The sequence below is a fragment of the Tympanuchus pallidicinctus genome, unplaced genomic scaffold (assembly GCF_026119805.1).
Source record: "Tympanuchus pallidicinctus isolate F22 unplaced genomic scaffold, pur_lepc_1.0 scaffold13, whole genome shotgun sequence".
In the NCBI taxonomy this organism is placed as follows: Eukaryota; Metazoa; Chordata; class Aves; order Galliformes; family Phasianidae; genus Tympanuchus; species Tympanuchus pallidicinctus.
Genome location: NW_026294648.1, coordinates 17587782 through 17610870, shown reverse-complemented (window position 1 = coordinate 17610870; position 23089 = coordinate 17587782). Strand labels below are relative to the sequence as shown.

The 23089-nt window shown below is 50.1% G+C and overlaps 2 protein-coding genes across 2 annotated transcripts; one reads left to right on the top strand and one right to left on the bottom strand.

Moving 5' to 3' along the window:
- Window positions 1-233: 233 nt before the first annotated feature.
- On the top strand, window positions 234-5327 carry TBX22 (T-box transcription factor 22). The gene is given in 7 exon segments (XM_052673065.1): window positions 234-586; window positions 893-994; window positions 1411-1585; window positions 1666-1830; window positions 1904-1968; window positions 2039-2124; window positions 3854-5327. Coding segments are annotated over 7 exon segments (1557 nt in total). The 3' UTR covers window positions 4465-5327.
- An 11372-nt stretch (window positions 5328-16699) lies between these two features.
- On the bottom strand, window positions 16700-22728 carry CHMP1B (charged multivesicular body protein 1B). The gene is made up of 8 exons (XM_052673088.1): window positions 22586-22728; window positions 20806-20903; window positions 20307-20453; window positions 19430-19498; window positions 19222-19329; window positions 18402-18445; window positions 17913-17985; window positions 16700-17391 (listed from the first exon to the last, which is right to left on the bottom strand). The coding sequence occupies exons 1-8, from the start codon at window positions 22599-22601 to the stop codon at window positions 17347-17349; spliced, it is 600 nt and encodes a 199-aa protein (XP_052529048.1). The 5' UTR covers window positions 22602-22728; the 3' UTR covers window positions 16700-17346.
- Window positions 22729-23089: the final 361 nt, after the last annotated feature.

Genomic DNA, 23089 nt, shown 5'->3' with positions numbered 1-23089 from the left:
CAAATGTCACTCAATGTTTCTTACGCTCCCATCAGTTTCCAAAACAAACAGTGGGAGCCGCAGCCTCCTCTCTCCTCACTCGGAGCACCTCGCCGTGCCCGCTGCCCCCCGACGGCCGCCGGCTGCAGGACCCCCCCCCCCCCGCGCCCTGATGGAGCCGCCGCCCGGAGCTCCGCCGCCCGCCTGAACCCCGCGGCCGCCCGGGGGGAGCCCGGCCCGGGCTGGGGGGGGGGATGGCGCTCAGCTCCCGGGCTCACGCCTTCTCGGTGGAAGCTCTCGTGGGCCGCTCGGCCAAGAGAAAGGGACCCGACGGCCGCGACGAGGAGAGCGGGGCGGGCTGCAGGCAGAGCCGCAGAGCATCCGAGCCCGGTTGGTAGCGGCGGGGCAGAGCGGGGGGGGTCCCGGTGAGGTCCCGGCAGCCGCCCCAGCGCTCCCTCCGCTTTCTCTTCCCCGCAGAGAAGCGGCCCAAGGCCGGCGCCGAGAGCCGGGAGGTGGGGGACGAGGTGCAGGTGGAGCTGCAGGGCTCTGAGCTTTGGAAGAGGTTCCACGAGATCGGCACCGAGATGATCATCACCAAGGCCGGCAGGTAGCAGCCCCCGGCTCCCCGGCTCCTGCCTTCAGCCCTTCCCGCTCTGTTTTGCGTCTCACATCCATTTCTTCTTTTTCTCAACTCCTCTTCGCTGTGTTTTTACCTTCTTTTTTTTTTTTTTTTTTTTTCTTTTTTTTAATTCTCTTTTTTTTTTTGCTACATTTATTTTTGTTGTTGTTGCTATTTCTTCATTTCTTTATTTATTTTTTCTCCAGTATCTGTTTAATTTTTCAAGCCCTTTTCACCTCTTTAAACAACCACTGCCATGGGCACTCCATAACTGCTGCCCCGTGCCCTGTGCAGGCGGATGTTCCCATCGGTCAGGGTGAAGGTGAAGGGGCTGGAGCCAATGCAGCAGTATTACATCGCCATCGACGTCGTGCCAGTGGACTCCAAACGGTACAGGTATGGTGAGCTCCAGTGGTGGCTGAAGAGATGGAGCCCTTCTGCATGGCCGAATGGCCAACGGCTGCACTGGGCTGTGCTGGGAATGGGGGGATGGATGGATGGGTGGGGGGATGGAGGGATGGAGGGATGAATGGATGGAGGAATGGAGGATTGGATGGATGAATAGGTGGCAAACTCATGGATGAAGGGATGGAGGGATGAGGGGATGGATGGGTGGTGGATGGATGGACACACCGATGGATGGATGGATGGATGGATGTAAGAATGGACTGATGGAATTAGGAATAGGCCGAGGGGCGGACATGCAGATGGATGGATGGAAAGATTGGAAAGACATACAGATAGATGAATGGACACAGGATGGATTGGCACATCAGGAGTACGGTGTGCTGACGGTGTCCCGCTTGGCGCAGGTACGTCTACCACAGCTCGCAGTGGATGGTGGCAGGGAACACGGACCACTCCTGCATCACACCACGGCTCTACATCCACCCCGACTCCCCCTGCTCGGGGGAAACATGGATGAGGCAAATCATCAGCTTCGACCGGGTGAAGCTCACCAACAACGAGATGGACGACAAGGGGCACGTAGGTGTGGGGCAGCCGCGCAGTGGGGCTATGGTGGGACTCGGGGCAGCGGCTCAGCCCGGCCCTCTCTGCCCGCACAGATCATCCTGCAGTCCATGCACAAGTACAAGCCCCGCGTCCACGTTATCGCCCAGGACTCCCGCTTCGACCTGGCGCAGATTCAGTCGCTGCCAGCCGAAGGGGTGCAAACCTTTTCCTTCCAAGAGACCGAGTTCACCACGGTGACAGCCTACCAGAACCAGCAGGTACCCGTGGGGCCGCGGCCGCCCGGCCTCCCGCTCCCCAATGGCCCCATTGAGATGTTGCTTCCGCCCGCAGATCACCAAGCTGAAGATCGACAGGAATCCCTTTGCCAAAGGCTTTCGGGACCCTGGCAGGAACAGGTAACGGCTCAGTCACCCCCCATCACAGCCCGAGGCCCGGCCCTGGCTCTCAGCCCCATATTGCCTGCAGGGGAGTGCTGGATGGGCTCCTGGAGCCGTTCCCATGGCGGCCACAACTCGCTCTGGACTTGAAGGCTTTCGGGGCGGACAGCCAGGGTGAGTGCGGGGCCGTGGGGCCGGGTTGGAGCTGCGGGCAGAAGGACGAGGATGTAGGGCTGAGTGGGGTCACGAGTGTGGGGTTGGGGCTGTGAGAGTGCGGGTGCACGGGGTTCTGTGATTCTTTATCATTATTTTGCCAAAAGTCCCGTTGAATTTGGTGTGAGCACTCCGGGGGAAGCGGTGGCGGACGTGGCAGAAGCTGCAGGAAGATTGAGGCAAACAAAAAAGAAAGAAAAAAAAAGCATAAATATATGGATGTATATATATATAAAGATGCAAGAGGTTATTTTGGAGTAGGGTTGCTGTGTCCTGCAGCCCGCGGTGCTAATTGTTCCCAAACCACTGGAGGATGTTGTTTAGAAACACCGCATTAAGAATAACGAGTCGTAAAAAGGAGACTTGGGAGGAATTAAGAGGTTTAACAGATTGTAAAGAGAGACCACTTTTTTCCCTTTTTTCCTTTTTTTCCTTTTTCCCTTTTTTCCCTTTTTCCCTTTTTTTCCTTTTTTCCCTTTTTTTCCCCTTTTCTTCTTTTTATTTTTCTTCTTTTTTTTTTTCTCCTTTTTTTCCAAATTTTTTAACCTTTTTTTTTAACCTTTTTTTTTTTTTTTTTTTTTTTTTTTTAATAGAAAAGACCATTTCTAAAACAAAAAGCTTCTCTTGAACCAACTGTGCGGGCTGCAACGCGAGAGCAGGGAGAGGGGCAGAGGTGGGGGCTGAGAGAACTTTTGCAACTTGCAGCTATTGTCACACAGGCACTAAAATGTCACGGCTTGGTTGGATTTATTTTTTAACTCACTGTAACATAATGGGTATTTTTCCTAAGGGCCAATATTTGAGGTGATCTTAATGGTCCCTTCAAACCCAAACCGTTCTATGATTCTGTGAAGATGGAAATAGAACAAAATTCTTATCTCTGCTGATAAGAAAAGTGTATTTCTGGGGGAAAAACAATAAAGAAAGAAGAGAAAGGAAGGAAAAGAAGAGAAATAGCAATCATGGAGCCTCAAAGCCAGGAGACAAATTAAAAATGATAAGCAAAATAAAATAACTGGTCATCAGCCTGATAGGAACGGCAAAAAGAATTTGGTCTTTGAGTTGCTCTGTTCTTCCCACTGCTATTCCCAAATTTGTGTGGGGGTTGAGTGATGTGCTGCTTCGGGCACGGGCTGCACCCAGCGAGCTCATCTGGATGGGAAAGCGCTCATTCATTTCTTTCCTAAAAGAGAATGGCAAAATGCTGTGTGCATTTACGGCTTCGGGAGACACCTACGGTACTCGAGGGTACGTCTCAAATTGCATGGGGAGCCGAGGAAAATGAGTCAATTCCTGTGAGCAGGAGGGTACAAGAAACTCTCCATTGGGCTGAATGCATCTTTTTGTTCTCACGTAGAAGGGGGGAAAGCTGCCTGTAATTTGCACAGAAAACTGGGAGCCTGAAATAAGCAGAGGTGCTGTCGCGGGAGGCGGCTATGGCTGGCACGGCGGGCGCAGAGCTGGCGCGGGGCTGTTCCAGGCACAGCGGTGGGGTTTGACACACACGGGTATGGACAGCCACGCTGATGGGGTTTGACACGCACGGGTATTTCTTAGACAAGTGGGAGCAGCATTCAGCTGATGGGTGGATCTCCCTTTTTCCTGGTGACAGCGGGACGCACAGCGGCGCGGAGCTGCTGGCTGCAGCAGCCGCTGACCCACTGCAGATTATTCCTCTTCTTCCCTCCAGGCAGCAGCTCCAGCTCTTCCCCGGTGACCTCCAGTGCTGGGACACCCTCTCCTCTCAACCCGCTGCTGTCCCCTCCGTGCTCACCTCCCACTTTCCACCTGGCTGTGAGCGGTGCTGGTGCGCCGTGCCCTGATCCCCACCTGCCCGGCCTCGGCATGCCCCTCTGCTACCGGCTCTGCTCCGCCAACCTCCTCCGCCAGCAGCCCCTCATCCTCCCCAGCCACCAGAAGCCAGGCGGCCCCGCTCCCCCCGTCCTGCCCCACTTTGTGGTCGATGTGCCCAAGCTCTCCTCCCTCGGCATCACCAGCCTGAAGAGCTCGAAGTCTGAAGACCTGAACGGGCCGTGTCTGCAGGTCCCCAACTCTGCCAGCCAAATGCTGTATGGATTACACGCATCTGGAAACATTTTCCCATCGAGTCCCATTGCTCGGGAAGCACTTAATTGTTCCTTACATCCTCCATATGGTTTGTACGGCTACAGCTTCTCCGTGCCATCCAGACTGACGAGCGCGGCGAGCCATTTTGGGGTGAGTGACAGCCTGCCTGCTGCCTTCAGGGACGGCCGGTGCAATCACCCCAGCTGGCACTCAGCAATTAACCACTGCCTTTAGCGGGATGCTGTCATGTTCCCGAGCGCATCGCTATGTAACGCAAACCCGGTCGGACGCAGAGTCTTGCTAATTGCTGAGTATGAAACACGGTGCGGTGCTGGAGCAGGCTGATGGGCCTTTAATTTGGGGCTAAATGTGCAGTATTGCAGGCAGCACGGAGGGCTGTGGTGATGCAAGCAAGCCGATACCCATCGGTGATCTTTGTGTAGGGTTGTAAGGGATGGGCGAGCGGTGCAGACACCTTTGTACTATTTGCACTCTGAAGTGGGAACATAGATGCATTTCCACAGATCTGTTTTCCTGAAACTATCGAGCTTCCCTACAGTCACTCCTGAGCCGCACCAGCTCCTGCTCATCCTCCCTGTGGATTTCCCCTAATTCCAAAGGGACCCTCAGAGAGTGCGGGTCAGCAGAGGAGCTGCATGCGCTCATGTGTTGACTTGGAGCTGGTCAACCCCACAGAAGTGCCTCGATGGACCCACATCGCAATGCAGACATAGATTGAAGGCTCTGGTGCTGCGTTAAGGACACAGAGCCCCACACAGGTCTTCCCAGAGCCGTCCCCTCGCATCCCATCCCCACGCAGTGCTGGGGGATGAGAGCAGGAGCTGCAGAGGATGAGGACTGAGCAGAGTTCTGGACACCCCTCCCACAGTCCCATTCATTTTATTTTCACCCATGATAATTGTGTTATTCCTGTAAATAATCTCTGGCTCTGGGGGCACAGTGCGGCTCGCTGTAAGTTGGGGCACAGCTTATATTCACTCCCCAAAGCCACTTCTGTTACCTATGACAGGTGTGATACAAAGTGCCTGACGGGGACCTGCCGTATTTTGGGATTAAATAAAGAAAATTCTGTATCTACAAACATAACAGCAACATAGAAGGATTAAACGTAGGTTTAAAAACCAAAACTTGCACTGATTTTTTATTTAAAAGCATGAGATTTTTTTCCATGAGCCCCCATTTCCAGGCGGTGGACTGGGATGGGCGCTGCAGAGCGCTGCTCGTGGCCGTGCTTTTGGGGCTCTTTGGATTTGGGCTGAGGGTGGTGGGCAAACATTCATCTCCCAGATAGTGAACAGGAATATCCCTGAGCTGTTGGCCATGAGCTGGGGGGATCACAGCACACTGCGGCTGTTCGGTGCCTCACGCCACTCGCAGTGTTTGGAGGCTGGTGATGGCTGCAGGAGCTCTCACTTCTATAGATGTAGGAGTGAACAAGAACACAAACCCAGCGCTATTGTGCTGTCGTTAATGGGAACAAGGAGAAAACAACCTGAGGTTTCGGAAAGGTCGAGGCGCCTTGGCCGCTGCTCTCAGGAGGAGCCCAAAGTGACTCAGAACCGTCCGCCCGCACTCCAACACAGCAAACAGAGCCAACAGCACCAAAGGTGCCCCGTGTCCCTGCGGGGTGGCTTGGGGTGGGGGTGTCCCATCCGCAGAACGAGGGCTTAAAACCCGCCGAGACACAAAAGCACTCCTCGTGTTACCACCAAAGGGACGTCCTGCCATCACCCACACACCACGGAGGGAGGGTCGGTCGCGCCGGGAGGAGCCCCCTCACTCCAATTTGATCTCCTGAGGTTTGGGCTGTAATTAGATGATAATTTGTCTGGCAATTACGCAAAACAAAGGAGGGCTGGTTAGCGATACGCAGCAGGACAAATAAGAGCGCGGAGCATTTGAAATGTATCCAGTATTGAAACCACCAACATCTGCGGCTCCGCAGCATCAGACATGCTGTTCCAATAAAGGGGCAGAAAGGAACAGGCATCGGCTCCCACCAGAGCATCAAACGTCTGTGTTTACAAATTTGTATTGCGCATTAATATGTAAACACACGCGATAGGAAACAGATGAGCCCACGGCATTGACGTCTCCTTTCTCCTTCCATTCGTGTGCGCAGAGCACAAGAGGATGGGGTGACTTTTGGAGAGGAACGCTGGACAAAAAGTGCAGCGGAACGTTGGAAATCCGTGCTTCCCATTTTACGTCTTTGCATCCCCTTTTTAAACTCACGCTTCCCAGTTGTGCATGGGTTGGGGCACGCGGGCAAAAGAAAAAGCCTCGTTGAGACAAAGAAGGAAAATGGAGAAGTCACCCTCCTTGTAATTTACAGGCAAGACTGAGAACTGCCAGCCACTCCTCCCCATCCCAGCCAGCGTTTTAGGGTACAAACTGCACTGCAGTTTTTCACACACAGGGTGGTGAGGCACTGGCACAGGTTGCCCAAGGAGGCTGTGGATGCCCCATCCCTGCAGGCATTCAAGGCCAGGCTGGATGTGGCTCTGGGCAGCCTGGGCTGCTGGTTGGCGACCTGCACACAGCAGGGGGTTGGAACTGGATGGGCACTGTGCTCTTTTTCAACCCAGGCCACGCTGTGATTCTATGATATCTCCATCCCTACAGCAGCATCGATGCTCAGCAGCGCTCACAGCAGCATCAGATTGCTGGGAGGAACTACTCACTGCATTTACCAAAGGCCTTCCAGGATCACGACACATCAGAGAGATCCCAAACTTCTCCTCAAAGCAAATCCAAACCTTCACAGCGCCCCAACATCGGTTTGGTGCAAGGGTCCCCCACTGCAGGGCCAGGATGGTCATCACAGACCGCTATGGGATCAGGGCGGGGGGACAGCACGGAGCTGCCCCTGGATGGGCTCAGAGCTCAGCATTCATTCCCTAACAGCACTTCAGAGGAGGGCTTACAGCACAATGGGCCCTTTTAAGATAATTTGTCAGCTTAGAACATAATCACCATGCACACAGGGAAGGGGAGAGCATTCGGAGAGCTCCACGCACAGACACGGGGCTCAGCCAGCTCTCGTCTCCTCCTCTCTGCTTTGACAGCCACACTCGCCCCAAAGCAGCCCCAATTCCACCGTCTTTCTTCCTAAAATAAGGCACACCTGCGAGGAAGGAGCTTTTCTTCGGGACATTCCTGATCTGGAGCGCATTACGTTGATATTTTTGTTGTGTATTTGCGATGATTTGCTCCGGCGATAACGGAGCAGCGTGATGTCGTGCCTGGGACTGATTAGAACGGCGCTTTTGATCAGCGCAGCGGATTGAAACAGTTGTTTATTTCTGGACACGGCTTCAAGACCGAAAAAAAAAAGGGAAAGAGAGAAAGGAAAGAAGCTCTGAGCCGCTGTGAATGCCGGGGTGGGGTTTTATTTTTGCCAGGGGAATTTACTTCACTTTTGGAAGTTGTGGAAAATTCCTCTATTCGGCTTCAATGCTGCAATGGGGAGAGTGGGGCGGCCTGGCTGCTGTCCCTTCTGTATGTGAGGAGGGGAGAAAGGGGAGGAAAAAGGAGGGGAAGAGGAAAAAAAGAAAAAGGAGAAGGGGAAATTGGGGGGGAAGTAGGGGGGAAATAAAGAGGGGAAGTGAGAGGGGGAAATGGGGGGGAAGGGAAAAAATAGAAAGGAAATGAAAGGGTGGAAAAAGGGGGGAAAGGGGAAAAAAAGGAAAATGGAGAAAGAAGGAAGGAAAAGGGGGGAAAAAAGGAAGGGGAAGGGAAAAGAAAAAGAAAACTGAGAAAGGAGAGGAAAAATGAGGGGGAATAAAGGGGAAAGGAAGCGGAAAAGAAGCTCCTTTCCCAGTCTCAGAGCACGCCGTGCCCCAGGCGCAGGAAACATAAAACTCCTATGACCACACTCAGCATTTCCTACAGCGATCCTCTCGAAGCATTCATTCAAATCCCTGCACACCTGGCAGCCACCTCCATCTCAAACATAATGCTGCAGCTGAACAGCTTTTCCTTTTGGCTTTTATAAACTGAAGCCAACGTCCTTCTGCTGCAAAACCTGGCTTTGAACGGGCTTCTTTTGGTTTACCTCCAGTTCGTATACAGACTTTTGGGAATGAAGATTTTAATTGCACAAATATTTTTAACAAAACCCTGCACGCAGAGGCTGGCAGGGCTGCCACCCCATCCCTTCCCATCACCACGTGTTCACAACAGCCCATTCTTTGGCATTTATTGTGTCTCTGTTTGCTTCCCACTCCCCCACAGGACGCTCAGAGCCACACGTGAACACTTAGGTCACATCCTTTGCTATTTCTCACCGCAAACCAGAGCCCACAGCACCCAACCGTCGCAGCAGAACGCACCTCCTGCCCATTGGCACCAACACAGGGAGACAAAGCACGCCATTTCTGGGCTCTCCTTCTACCTGTGTTCACCTTGGAGGCAGATCCCCATCCCTGGGACAGCCCAGAGCTCAGCAGACCTGCAGGCACTGTGCACTCCCTGCCTTCCCCCAGCCCTCCCAGCACAGGAAAGGAGCAGCAGCAGTGGTTACGGAGGCACTGCTCTGCACTGAGCTCATTGCAGCACAGCCAAGGGTCCCTTTGTTCAGAGGGTTAAAGCAGAAACAGCTCCAGCAGTAATCCTGAATTGGGTCTATATTGATTCCTAGCTTTCAGCACTGATATTTCCATTGGGATTTGTACCTCCCATCGCACACAACCTGGAGGTGAACGCTTCCCCAATTTCCGTGTTCTACAGCCACAACCTTCAAGGGCTTTCATGAGAAAAGGAGCAGTGCCAGCACCAGGTGCATGGTGAGGGGCAGCCCTGGCCCCTTTTTGTCTCTGCCTCCTCTCACTGAAGTGTGTGCAAAGGGAAAGCCCAGATCCCACTGTGGGAAAAACCTCCTGCCCCGTGCTGGCAATGGGGTGGTCAGGGTGTCAGCCTGGGCAATGCAGGCCAGGAATGAGCTGTCAGCAGCTCCCCGGGATCTGACAGCACCCAACAAATGCTTTCCCCCTCCTCCCCCAGTCCCATACATCAATCAGAGCCCAGCACTGCCTGCTCCACACTGCTGGTCACAATGGCAGCAGAGCCCACAAAGCCCAGCTGTCTGGGCTGCTCAAGGAGAGAGCGAAATTCAGTCTCACTTCCTTCTCGGGGACACAGAGTATAAATCAGCACTAAATGCTTCAATGCAGAGTTATTTCCTGCTCCCCAAGCAACGTTCGTGACGTGGGGGCTGATCTCCCCTGGACTCGCATGCTCTGCAGTGCACTGAGCAGCTGAATGTGCTGAAGAATCTGCAGCAGAAGGAGGGCAGGGTGCAGAAATTGCAGGGTTAGGATCTGCAGAGGAGCCAACCACACATCTCCTCACACTGAGCTCTGCACCTCTGAATCTGCTGGCTGCACACATGGCTGCTCATCAGCACGGTCCTGGTGGAACCTCAGGGGATTTCTCCTTGGGGGAGGCATCCAAAATACAACAGAAAAAGGTGATACCAGGCACTGTCTTCATCTTCTTCTCACACCTATAATGGTCCCACAAGAGCAAATGTTGTTGTAAGCAACCTAAGCAGAATTGTAAGAGCTTTGTTGGCACCACGCTTTGGAAACACGTTGAAGCAGCTCTAAGCTTTCATAGGCTCACTAAGACTGGAAAAGGCTTCTAAGATCACCAATCCTACCCCAGCCCAAGCCACCATGCCCATCCCCACATACTTCAGTGCCACCTCCCCACAGTTCTGAGCATCTCCAAGGACAGTGACCCACCACCCCCCTGGGCATCCTGTGCATCACCACCTCTCTTTTGGAGAAGAAATCTGTCCTAATATCCAACCTGCCCCTCCCCTGACACAACGTGGGGCTGTTACCTCTCACCCCAAGCCCAGCAGGCTGGGCAGAGCACAGGTCTGCACAAACAGGGGAGACGCCGTGCCCTTGCACAAGAAGCTGCCCATGAGCATCCCACCTTACTGCTGGGATAAGGCAACCCCTGCCTGCCCCACAAAGGCAGCAGAGCACGACACTGCTGCAGTAACAGAGGCAAAGGGGAGGCTGTGAGCAGGGCTGAGCGCACATCTGCCACTGGTTTGGCCACACCGTGCCATCAGACCACGGCACTGGGTTGCCTGTAGAAATAAATAGCAGCTGGGGCCGTATCCTGTTACCACTCCTGGGGCGAGCTGCTCCTCTTTGACGTGATGATGAAGCTCACCTGTGACCGACGAGGACTTTGTGTTCAATTAATTAAGATGCCACGCCTGCAAATGATGCCTTTCGTTCATCCAGTCCTGACAGCACTTGGGATGTCTCTATCACCACTCTGCCAGCACAGCGTGTGGGGAAGGGAAAAAGGCAAACAAGAATTGCAGCCTTTCCAGTCGATGTTATTGTGTTAATGGTAAATCACACAAGGAACAAGCATGAGATGGCCCTTAAGTCCCTTCCAACCCAAAGCCACTCTAAATATTGCCTGAAGAACATCTTCCCATTTGGAAGGTCAGTCTTAATCTCTGAGATTGCCTTCGTGCAATGCCAAGAACTGAAAAGCATCCAAAACTTCAGAAAGAGTTTCAGATCTTCTTTCTCCAGCCTGGAGAATCAATCTGCTCCCCCAGTCCTCTGCAAGAATCATTTCTTTGTCACGGACCCGGCTGTAATTATCTCCTGGAGAACAACTCTGTTGGTGCATCGGTTTTCAAACACAACATCCATTTCTATTGGCCGCGTTTATTTAATTTGAGCTGATTAGCACAGGGCCCAACAAGTGGCTTAGACTAACAGCGTGTCACTGCTGAGGCATTCTGTAGGTAATGAGAAGACACGGGACAGCACACATGTTGCTTTGTCTGCATTAATCTATTTACATTGTAATTCTTCAACTGGTTTTAATGGCTGCTTCAGCTGGAAGCCATTAGTCGCCCAAATGAAAGCCACGTTTCTCACTCCGCACGCTGTGAGGTTTGTGGCTGTTGTCTTTTCGGTGCTTTTTGTTTTCCAATTTGTGGCAGATACCCCTTGAAAACGGATCCCACGGAGGGGCTGCTCCTATTCCTCAGCTCCGTGCTCCCAGTTGTCTCTTTTTCAGCTAAAACCTCAGATGGGTCACAGAAGTGCATCTGAAATGCAGCGCTCCGTGCTGTGTCTCCCTGAGGTTCTCCCAGCCCTGTGCTCCTCTCAGTCTGTGGCTGCTTCTCAGGATGAGATGTGATGGCCCCACACTGTGCTCAGGTTGGATGTTAGGACAAATTTCTTCTCCGAAGAGCAACGCTGCACCAGCACAGCCACCCAGGGAGTGGTGGGCTCACCATCCCAGAGCTGCTCCAGAGCAGAGGGACGTGGCACCGAGGGATGAGGGCACTGGGGATGGGTTGGGGCCGATGGCCGCAGCTCTCTGCCCTTCTCATTTTGCCGCAAGCCAAAAGCCCTTGTGGTGTGTGCATCCCATCTGCAGCACCTGCAGCTCATTACATGCTGGGGCACAGGGTTGGGGCAGCCCCCACCCAGCACCAGGCAGCAGAGGTTCTCAGGGCTGCAGACAGAGCCCATCCACAGCACTACAGCATTAGAGGATCCCTCTTCGAGCAGCTGAAAACCAAAGAGCTGCCAGCTGTTCTCCCTTGCTGTGTCTCTGCAGCCTCCACATCTTTCCTCAGCACACAGCCCAGCATTAATCAAGAGGGTTGGAAGCATCCTGTATCAGCTCTGCAGAACAGAGCTCCGGTGATTTACTGGCGGATTCCTCCAGCTCCTGTTTTGCTTTCATGCTGGAGCAGAGGTCAGCAGAGGCAGATGCATGCTTTCACTTTGTCTCGCATTTGCTGCTGTCAGTCCGGCCCCGCTCGGTCCCTGCGGAGCAGCAGGATGTGCTCGTGCTCTCAGCCCCGTGCGCTAATTGATTTTCGGGAGCCCATTCATCAGTTTAATTTAGTAGATCACCCACCAGGTTTGCTGTTCACTGTCAAAGGTAATTCAATTAAAACTCCCGGAGTGTGACTGACTGCTCCCTGTTCAATGTGCTCAGCAGCTGTGCCGACACATCTCCATCCCACCGTGCCTGCAAACAGCCGCAGCCTGGGAGCAGGCCGTACCTTGGCTGATTAACACACACAGCAGCGCCAAAAATTAAGTCCAAATGCCTCCTTCTGTATGCAACAGCATGCAAATGTGGCAAGGCAGTAATTCCAGCAAAGGCAAAAGCCTCCAAAGTGGCAAAAGTCAACAGTGGGTGCAACGGCTGAATTCCAGCTGTGCATCTTACCGAACCAGAGCCACGCCAGGCTGATAGGTATTAATAATTCTAACCCCACAGACATCTCTGGTGCAGAAATGGATGCGAGTGTATGGAGATATCAGGTTCTTAAGTGCTTGCAGTGGGGCAAGGGGGTCAGGGAGCACTGTGATATACAGCTGCTGCCAGGAGCCCTCCTCTCATTGCCATCGAATCCCTCTCTTCTCCTGGCATTAATAAATTAAGGCACCTGCTACACCAATCAGCAGCAATCTGGATAATCGTTATCGCTTCGATCCGGAAACGACGTCCATCACCAGGGAGCAAATGAGGCACAGCTTCTACATGGGACTTGAAAAGGAAAAAAAAAGACTGCGTTTGTCAAATTACTGCAGGAAAAGTCCATCTCCCTGTGACGGACTTAATCCACTTCCAGGTCACAGCAATTGGTCACGGCCAGCTCCGGGAGACTGGAACTAATTGACAACACTCCAAAGGGACTGGCAGCTTTCCTACAGCCTGCAGTCAGTGCTGGGCTCCATCCGGGGTCGGAACCGACGCGCTCAGCAGCCAACGTGGACCCAGTGTGCAGTGAGAGGAGAGGAATGGAGCACTGCCACCTCCACCAAAGCAAACATCCCAGCAGGATGGCAGCGTTACCTCTTGGGAATAAAAGGAGAGTTCTTAAAAGCAAGCAACGATATACATAGAAAGAATACATGGGGAGAGGATGTCTTCATGGAATGTTTCAAAAGGCTTTCCTACCCCTGCCAGCTCCTTCAGACAGAAATTGATGATAACAAAGTATTACGAAGCAGATAGTGGGGAAATTAAATTAAGCTGATTGTTATCTTGTCGGATAAGCTTGCATGTCTGATTTATGACTTTAGACTTCAGGGAAACAGTTATTTCATTTTGAGCTAACAACTTCAGGCTCTCCTTACCAATGCACGCAGTCTGTCTGAGCAGAAAGGCTGAGAAGGATGAGTAACAAACAGAGAGCAGTGAGTCTGCCCCAGCCCACTGCTGGAGGACACTGCAGGGCTTCCCAAAGAGCTCACATCCCACAGCACAGCGACTGCCTGACTGCGTCTTCTTCCGTGTCAAGCAGGGCGATGGCACTTGGAATCAGCTGCAGATTGCTCACGTTGCTCTTTTCCTTTATCTGAATGGTAACAGAGCTGCTTCTGACACGAGGAAGGCCACTGACCCCACTGGGATTTCATGGAGAAAATATAGCTTGACACACATGCCAACGCTGACAGCAGAGAACTGTGCTCTACGGAGTCCTGAAGCAAAGCCACCACGTGCTCCATCAAAATCTCAACACACCCTTTGAAAACAAAAACAAAACTTTCTATTCAATCCTATTTTCCATCAGTCCACAGTGTGCTTCTGTCTGTATGAAACGGCAGCGATGCCATCCGGAACCAACGGGTCCCCATGAGACAAAGAGCTCAAAGCAGCTCGCAGGGTCGCCAAAGCCCCCCTGTAAGAATGAAATGCTGATTTCTGTTGGACCCACACAAAAGCAGAGCTCAAGGCTCCCTCTGCTGGGTCCCAAACAACGATGGAAGGAGAAAATAAACCTTATCTCCACGGAGGACCAACTCAGCCACCAGCAGCTGCCAGTTTTCCCACTGTGTGCATTAAGGACAGCACACCAACGACGCGCCGCTCATCTGTCCCCGCACAGAGCCATGCCAGAAACCATCCACAGCCTGGGCAACACAACCTGAAGTCATTTGGCTGTACAGTTTTATTTACCAGTTGCAGTTACAGTTACAAATTGTCCCATAACAAGTAAAGCCGTTTCCACCATGAACACTGCCAAGCTACAAAAATTATTCTCTTCTCTATACAACGTCACCAACTTCAGAATTTGTCTCTGTACATCGTTGCTGACCATATGTAACAAAATTTCTGGGCTCTGAGGGTCTCCACAAAGGCAGAGTGATGATCTTCTCCCGTTGGCACTGAGATTTCTTTTCGTTCCTTTCCTCCCTTCTCCTTTCAGCTGGATCTTTTCATGGCTTTGTTGTGGAATCCAAATGAATGAAGACTGCCTGGACATGAGCAGTTGGAAGCATAACACAAAGATACCACAGTCTATAGTAAATCAGGAATTAAACAGTGAGCAAAACCACCCTGAAGCAACGTTTCACCTTAGATGTGCCTGCTCATAAGTACAAATACTGAAGCACTGTTTGGTAAAGAGGTTGCATAAATGCTCATACAATTTATTTAACACAAAGCAGACTGCTGCAGAAGTACACCATCATCTCACAAGAGACACCAGGAACATAAAAGCAAGGAGCCACAGTGGGTCAGAAAAAAAAAACCAAACGTTTCCAGGAGAACTCCAATGGAAGAATTATACCAGAGTCAAATATTGCTTGAAGTTCCAGTTTTAAGCACTTGCAAAACACTGGAGAAACATGCAGACATTACAAATGCAACTCCTGCAACGTGGTGAAGGGCAGCTCACACACACAGGCTCCTTGCCCAGGAGAAGGCAGATCTACACGCAGAAGCTACTGGTGCACGATGCTGGCAACACTCACACACAGCAAAGCTGAAGCAGCAGGGCAAAGATTCCTTCTGGTCCCAACCTTCTTTGCTTCATCAGCCAAGTCTGCCCAGCTCTGTGCAACACAGCAGGTTGCCAAACACAAGGAATCCTGAGCTTATGGTACAGCCCTACCAACAACCAACTGCAAAGCACGTTCAGATTTAGTGCATTTATTACACAGCAGCAGCTTCCAGTCCTGTCACGAGATCTGAAGTAACTGAGTGTCAACAAGTACACCAGGATGAAGGCACACACACCAGCAGTTTCCACAGCTATGGGTAACCTGGTTGCATAGATACACCACTGCCATTTTGTCATGCTGCTCAGGAGTAGCTAGGAGGAAGAAAGGGGTAGCATACATTTACCTTAATGGTTTTAAAGGATTGTACCTACAGTTAAGAGTGTATCATCTCTAAAATACCTTCCAGCTTCTCCTATTTGCAGGAGGAACGTTGAAAGGTGTTTGAAAGAAGGCTGCACTGAACTTAAGTGTAAACACAGGAAAAGTGCACATTTAAATCACTCAAATTCAGGCTGCCAGCCTGAGATACAAACCCTCATTTCAGGTTGCTTTATCTGATTTTCCATGCTTTGTGCCCTGAATACCTCAGCACGTAACATCCTGCTACGTCTCCAAAGCGACTGAGCAGCACATCAAAAATGGCTTGAAACAGCTCCACAGTTTCCTCATTTTTGCCCATTTTCACTGAAAAAAAATCCTGCTGACTAAAAGAAAGTAAGCAGTTTTTAACTGAAACATTTCCCCAATGCTGGCAAGTCTGCATGGTCCTCAGCACCGGTGAATTAAGAAGTAATTCTAAGTCTATGGTGCTTCACATCTTCCTCACACCTACAAAAAATGATTCCAAAAAAGTCAGGAAGAAATTTTTAACATCACCACTTACCACAACACACCACAAGTAGTTTCTGCTATGAATTTCTACCTCCATTTCTTTACTTCACAGCCACAGGAGTCTGAAAGCTCCTGAAAGCAGTCCGAATCTCTCACTGTGCAGAAGTGTAAGGAGATGAACTAAAACAAACCACCTTCTCCATAGATGACTTCAATGTTATGGACCACATTACCCCACCTGCAGAGAGCAATATTACACCTCACAAAACAAGGCAGCTGTTCTCAACCCAGCAGAACCAATGCATTCATCCAGCAGCTGAGTGGAGGCACAGCAGTTGTGCCCCCCTTGCTCACCCAGTTCTCACTTTGCTCTCTCCAATACCAGACCAGCTGCAACCAGCAGAGGAAGCAAGCTGACCCAGGAGTGTGCCCTGGTTGGAGAGGACAAGGTTGGGATCTTGGCTCATGAAGGATGACTGTGAGGATGCAAACCTGAGGAAAAGCACTTTGGTGTTTCTTATATGGCAGAAGTAGGGGATACGATCAGTGCTTTTCCTTGCGTATAAAGGAAAAACAAATGGAGAGAAAGCATGATAAGGAATGAGAAAAGCAGGCTTCGGTTATCTCACATGGGTTTCTCAGCTTGAGCCTAAGGATAACAGAGAGCAGGAGCTCCACACCACGGTGGTGGAAACAGAGACGACTGTGGGCACTACTGGCTGCACCACAGGATGCTGAGAAAAGCAAAACGGAGAAGCTACAGCACTGAACAGTAAACAACATGCAAGCTAAAATATTCAACAGAACCAACCAAGTTGAAAAATATATTTTATTCCTCCTGGACTAAAGTGATCAAACCGTACAAGTTCCCAATTACATGAAAACAGCTCTTGGTAACTTATTTTTAACTGAACCTGCACCATTACTGTAGCTTGACAATATTGCAACCACCACAGACCGAAGTCCACTCTTTCATTTTGACAAGTGTACTTGCATGAAGTCCACACTGTCCACCTCTAAGGTTCCAGGAGCTTGGCTGTATAAGAAAGTTGGCTACTACAATCATCAGAACTGAATATATCAGTTCTCCAACCACAAACAGTTCTCATAATTTAATAAAAAAAAAAAAAAATCACTTCATAATTTAAAATATTTATCAATAGCACTCTGCTTTCCTTTCAGCTAGAATGCTCCGGCGTTACTGGCTGACTTAGGATATCAACTTGATTCAGTGAAAAAAAAAGCTTGCCAAAAATATATCAACTTCAAAATGTACAGAAAAAGACATGAGAGAGCTGATACTTCTGGATTACTGAATGTATTAGAAAGAGGAGAAGCTCAGAGTGAAGAACCCTACGTTACAAATATTGGAACACCTACGCCGCACTGCGCGCACCTTTCGAGTGCAGGGGGGAAACCTCAGTATTCTGAAAGCACAGCCAGGGCTGCAGCTCTGCTTAACTTAAACTTGATCACGAAGGCGGGCCAGCCTCTGTGACAGCTCATCCTGCAGAGATGCAAAGCAAAGAAACCATCAGTAAAAGGAACACTGATTTTCAGGAAGCACGTGGTCACTGTGGGGTTCTGCAGTCGTGCGTGCAGATGGCATCGAGTCCAAGCCCCAGCAAGAAATTCTAAGCTGCCTAGGGCAAATGTAGAGCACTTCACACTCATCTTTTAAAGATTTTCATAGGTTAAATGGGGAAAAGAAAAAAAAAAGCAAGGTCTCTGTGTATGGAAAGGGAGTTGGGAGGATTCGTTACATTTGGAGCAGATCGGAGACTCAGCAGTTTGGAACTCTATTAGACAATCATGCAAAAAAGATTTGGAAATAACTAAACTTAATGCATCCACTAAACTAAACGTATGTTTAATCACTGTGCTTACAAGACTGCTTTCATTACATATTAGTTCTTTTGAATTGCCAAAATCTAATTAGAATTTAGCAAGTTTGCTCTGGCTGAGTGAAGCATTAGTTCTGTTCCACAGCTCTTTAGAAACATTGACTTCTATTGAGTCTTAACTTACCTGCTCTGCTGAGGCAACGCTTGTACCAACAGAACCTGTCTGCCCTTGAGGTAGTTCCATGTTCAGATCAAGGCTGCAGATAACAGAAAAGTACAAAACCAGAACAAAAGTCAGGCACACAGGGCTAAAGGAAGAAGTACAAGAAGTGACACACTGAGCAACACTGAGACAGCAGGAGATCCCTGGCACCCAATGAACACTGCAGATCTGCTTAGACAGCCCAGTCAAGAAGCTAGTTTCACCACCAAGACAAGCCACACATGGCAACCAGCATCAGGACAGAGCAAGACTTCAGTTTAACAGTAATATATCAGACACATCACGTATACGAGTGACATACAGACAGAAAAACCTACAGCTAAGTTATAAACAGTGACTGATGGCCAGGGGTGAAAGGAAAGTTACTGATACTTGTCTGCTTCCAAGAGACACATTTGAAGCACTGATACCTCACCTCTGTGTCTGCCTGGAAGGGTTGGTGTTACCTACCCTGCTTCATCTGCCATTTCCTGTAGAAGCATATCCACCTGGTTCTAGAGAAAAGAAAACAAAGCTGGCTCAGTTGCACTGCTGCAGCTCACGCTGAGCTCTTCTGCTCAATCCTGCCAGAACAGATTTTAAAAACAAAACACTGCTTTAAAGTGAAACATCTTTAACAAAATTGTGCTTAACCACCAGAGGGCTCTGCATGAACTCAAAAACCAGCAGAGTTCTGACTATTAAAAGCCCATTCATTGAACTTCAGCGTCTGAGAAATAATGCTCCTGAAGAACTGCAGTCAGCTGTTAGCAAACAAAGCAAACATCTCTGAAGGCAGTGTTATCAATTGCTGACTGCAAACCATTAAACCAGTGCTCTGCACACTGGGAAAGAAAGCCCATCTCCAACAGAAGTGCTTTAAGGCTTATTTACAAAGCTCTGTCTCCAATAAGCATCAGACAAAACTTCTGATGAAGTTCAACATCTTCTGGGCTACCAGGAGCTGGCAGGTGCCAGGAACATTAAACTACCTTAAGCATTGCTTAAGAATGTATCTCAGCTAAGAAGCTTTACCAAGAGCTCACCAAAGCACTGCTCATTCCACAGCAGGGTTGAAGATCTCAATGGATAATATAAAATCAGTCCTACTAGAAGTGAGAGAGAGCAAAATGCAACTGCAGGACCCGCCACACTGTGGCTGTAACTTGAATGACTCTCTTCTCATCAAGAAGCAGAAGGTGAAAACACTTCAGGTGCCTCAAAGCAGGCAGAAGGGAGCACGTAACTTTTCCATGCAGTTTGAACACAGTTTTTTGTTTAGTATTCTTACTTGTGGTGTTGTTAGTGTTGTAGTGTTGCTCATGGTGTCCTCCATCTGCTGTGTCTGCACATCTAGTGTTTCAAACTGATGTTCAAATTTATCCATTAATGCAGATATCTACAAAAATACAAATCGAATCACTGAGCTGCAGATAACAGAAGAGCAGCACAACTCCTAGAACTTTTTATATATACCTCCACAAAAAGTTTCCATTTACCTTTTCCAGGTTCATGCTCTTCAGAGTGGCATCCATGGATTTCACCACCCCTGCCATCGACTTTGTTACCTGAAACGAGGTCAAGAATTCACCACAAGGAGGAAAAATGATGAGCTTCTTACTGAGCCCTCTCACTTCTATCCAGTTCCTACAGTACCAAATAGCAGGGCATATTTTACTGCCATCTAGAACATCCCTTTTTTTAGGGTCCTTCCATTGGAAATGTTACAAATCCATTCATTCACTAAAATATGGCATTAACTTCTGAGGGTCTCAAAACCTGTCAAAGGATAACGGATGTGTTTAGGTACACAGATCACAGGGCAGCACAAACTGAGCCTGAGCAGCAGCACAGCCACGTACCGTAAAAGATCACCTGAGCTAAAAGGGTAAGGCTGGAAAAGCCCTCTGAGGTCCCCAAGCACAGCCCACCCCACCACGCACAGTGACCACATTCCCCTGGGAATCTGACTCCTGGGATCAGAAGTCCACAAATGGCTGCATGTAATTGGGAAGGGACCTCCTTAGGAGCATGAATAACAGCAATTAACGAGTTACAAGCTACAATCATGGCAAAGAAACACCTATTACTAAGGAGCAAGTGCCAGCAGAGCTCCTTTAGACTCTGTGCAGACGTCATGCTGAGGGATGTGGCTCAGGGGAAGTCTTGGTGACAGCTGGACAGTTGGACTGGATGACCTCAGAGGTCTTTTCCAACCTTGGAGATCCTATGCCTCTACTGTATGATTCCAGCACCCGACTTATTAACTGACACATGTGAAACCAACCTTCCAGCTCATTACAGATGGAATTCAGTCCCTCCCAAGAGGATCAGAGGGGACTAATCCTTTCCAAGGATGCATTCAAACAGACTTACCTTGCCCATTGTCACTGCAGTCTGAACTCTTGCTGCCACAGCATCAACCCTGGCACTCATCCGCAGGAAATTAATGGCTTGGTTCTTCTGCCTGATGGCATTTTCTGCATGTATTCGTGCAACTTCCATGTTCCCCTTCTGGATGGCCTGTATGAGAGAAGAAAAAAAGCATTCCAACTCTCCTGGATCTTCATAAGCATGTTCTTCTAACAGCCTATTTTTTTATAAAAGCATCAATTGATCACATCAATATATTTTTATTATATATTTTTATGAATTAAAACAAAATGGATCTAAGACAATTTTCTTAGCAGCTAAATGCCACCAGTCCTTCATGAAGAACACATCCTCACACTTATTAATAAGCATAGGAAAACGTACAGTATGCAATTTAAGTCACAAGCATTTATCAGTGCTATAGCAGGCATGCCAGGAAACAGTAACAGATTCTGCTACACGATGTAACCAGACCTGAAGATGTTTCAGCCCCACTGCTCACCTTCTTAATCTTCGCTTTCTCAGCCTTTTCTTCTTTGTCGCATCTTTTTGAGTTCCTGTTGAGTTCCTTTGCAGCAAACTTCAAATTAAACAGGTGTTCTGCAGCACAAGTTAGGGGTCCATGAACAGGATCGATCCTTCCTCCTTACCATCCTGCTCTCCTGTTTAAGGTGCTACCAACCCCAGCACTGCTCTACTGACATTAAGAACAGACACTCATCCTATTGATCCTACTGGGCCATAGGAAAGCAGTTCAGATCCCAGCTGGCTCCACATAACAGCAAATCCGATTCAGACTGATACACAGAACAAAACAGACACCCCCCAAGAGAAATCAAAGGCTCACTGTGCTCCTTTCACTCACGCACACTGAGCCTCTGGCTCCCAGTGAAATGGAAGAGCACAGCAATGGAAGAGCAGCTTACTGGCCTGCCTGGATCCTCCTCAGCCACCCCAAAAAAGTGTTATGGAACAAAAGACAAATTTCCTGGATAACTGCAAGCTGGCTCTGCTGACCGCACCCAGGATAACACAGGAGGCAGAGCTGCCCTTCCCAGCCAAAGGATGATCTCAGGCTTAAACAGCAGCCTTTCCATCTTTGTGTCACATGAGCAGCAACAGTTCTGTCATCTGGACTTATTAACTATTAAGGGAGCTAAAACTACAATAAAATTGAATTTGCTGCTTGTATTTGCGTTCATTTCTTTAAAATCTGGGTCGCTGTTTCTTTCTGCAGCAATAAATGAGTCACAAACCAAACCATTTACCAAACCAGAAAACATACTGAAGTCCATTCAAGTATACGATGGGTCAGAGACCAGAATAACCAGGCAAAAGATGAGATCACCTGCTTACACTGACTTGCACACCTGCTTGCACTGAGAAGGAGCATTTCAGAATACCTTATTTTGAAGTAACTCCCCCAGTTACTCATCAGATACACATTTACCCTTGGCACTCTGCTACCTCCATGGCTCTTCCTCCTATGACGACACAGCCTCGCTCCTCCCTTGCAGCTGCACAACCTCATCGAAACCAAACTTCCACCACCAGTCATGAGGTGACTCACAGTCACTTGCTCCAAGCTCCACCCCTCTCCCTACCACAACAACCAGCAGCACGCTTCAGCTACACTGAGATCTTTGTCGTCTTTTAAGCCTTTTCTACTTCTCTGTATTATGATGATTGCATACAGCCAGAAAGCTCAACTTCACCCATAAGGGTTCTCCTCAGCTGTACTTTCTTTCTGACACCAGGAAACAAAGAGCAGTTTGTGCAGCTGACAGCAGTCAGGCTTCAGGAAACAAACACTTGAGGAGCAACGTGCCATCAGCACAGCAGCCACTGCCTGTCGCTTTGTGGGTTGCCAGTGTTTAGAACAATCTGCAGGGTCCTACAGCACAGCACAGAGAAAACTGGTTTTCTGCCTGAGTCACATAGATCAGGCCCCAGTGAAACCAGCCAGGCCCGAGCTCACCATCAGAACAAAATCAGCATTTCCCATTCTCCTTTAACAACCACCACAACCTCAGCTCCCACCATTAACCCCAAACCTTTTCCTCCCGATCAAGGCTTCAGGCAGCGACCTCCAGCCTCGGCCACACGCGGCCACCACACCGCCCACTCCTTCCCTCATACCTCCCCCGCGCCGAGGCCTCCCCCAGCCCAGCCCCACCGAGGCCTTCCGAGGGGACCGGCAGCCGCGGAGAGCAAAGCGCCACCGCACCCCGCCCACATATCCCCAGCCCGCCCCACAGAGCTGCTTGTCGATCCGAGGATACTCTCCATGTTAGACATGGCGGCCCAGCAGCGCTTCGGCCCGGCGCAGGGCAGGGCAGGAAGGCTTCGGCCGCTTTCGTTCCCTCTGCCGGTTCTGTGGCGGCTCCTTCTTCCGGTAGTTTCAACTTCCGGCAGCTATCTTCCGGTACCTTCCACTTCCGGTAGTTCCCATTTCCGGCAGCTCCCTCTTCCGCCTACTCCGACGGGAGCACCGAGGCGGAAGCGCGCATGCAGACTTCCGGTCTCCGGGGTCTCAGTCTCCTCTCCTTCAGACCCCGCCGCGGGGCGCCAGGCCCGGCCTGACTGCCTGCGGGCGGTGGGGTTTGGGCCCGGCAGTGGCCGTCAGTGTGCGACAGGGCCTAGAGGAGCGCCAGAACGTAGAAACGCAGGGCTCTGAGGCGTGCTCCTGCAGGCTGCAAGCACGGACTGAGCAACGTGAGCTTCTCCTGCAGTGCCTTAGAGCTTCTCTGCTTAAAGACAAATGAGAACGCTGGGTTCTACTTCAT

Excerpts from the sequence above, each read along its gene's own strand:
- CHMP1B (XM_052673088.1), bottom strand. Across the intron at positions 19,330-19,429 it reads AGAGCATGAACCTGGAAAAG|ATATCTGCATTAATGGATAA; the intron begins GTAAATGGAAAC and ends GTATTTTTGTAG. Across the intron at positions 18,446-19,221 it reads CAACACTAACAACACCACAA|AACCAGGTGGATATGCTTCT; the intron begins GTAAGAATACTA and ends TCTTTTCTCTAG.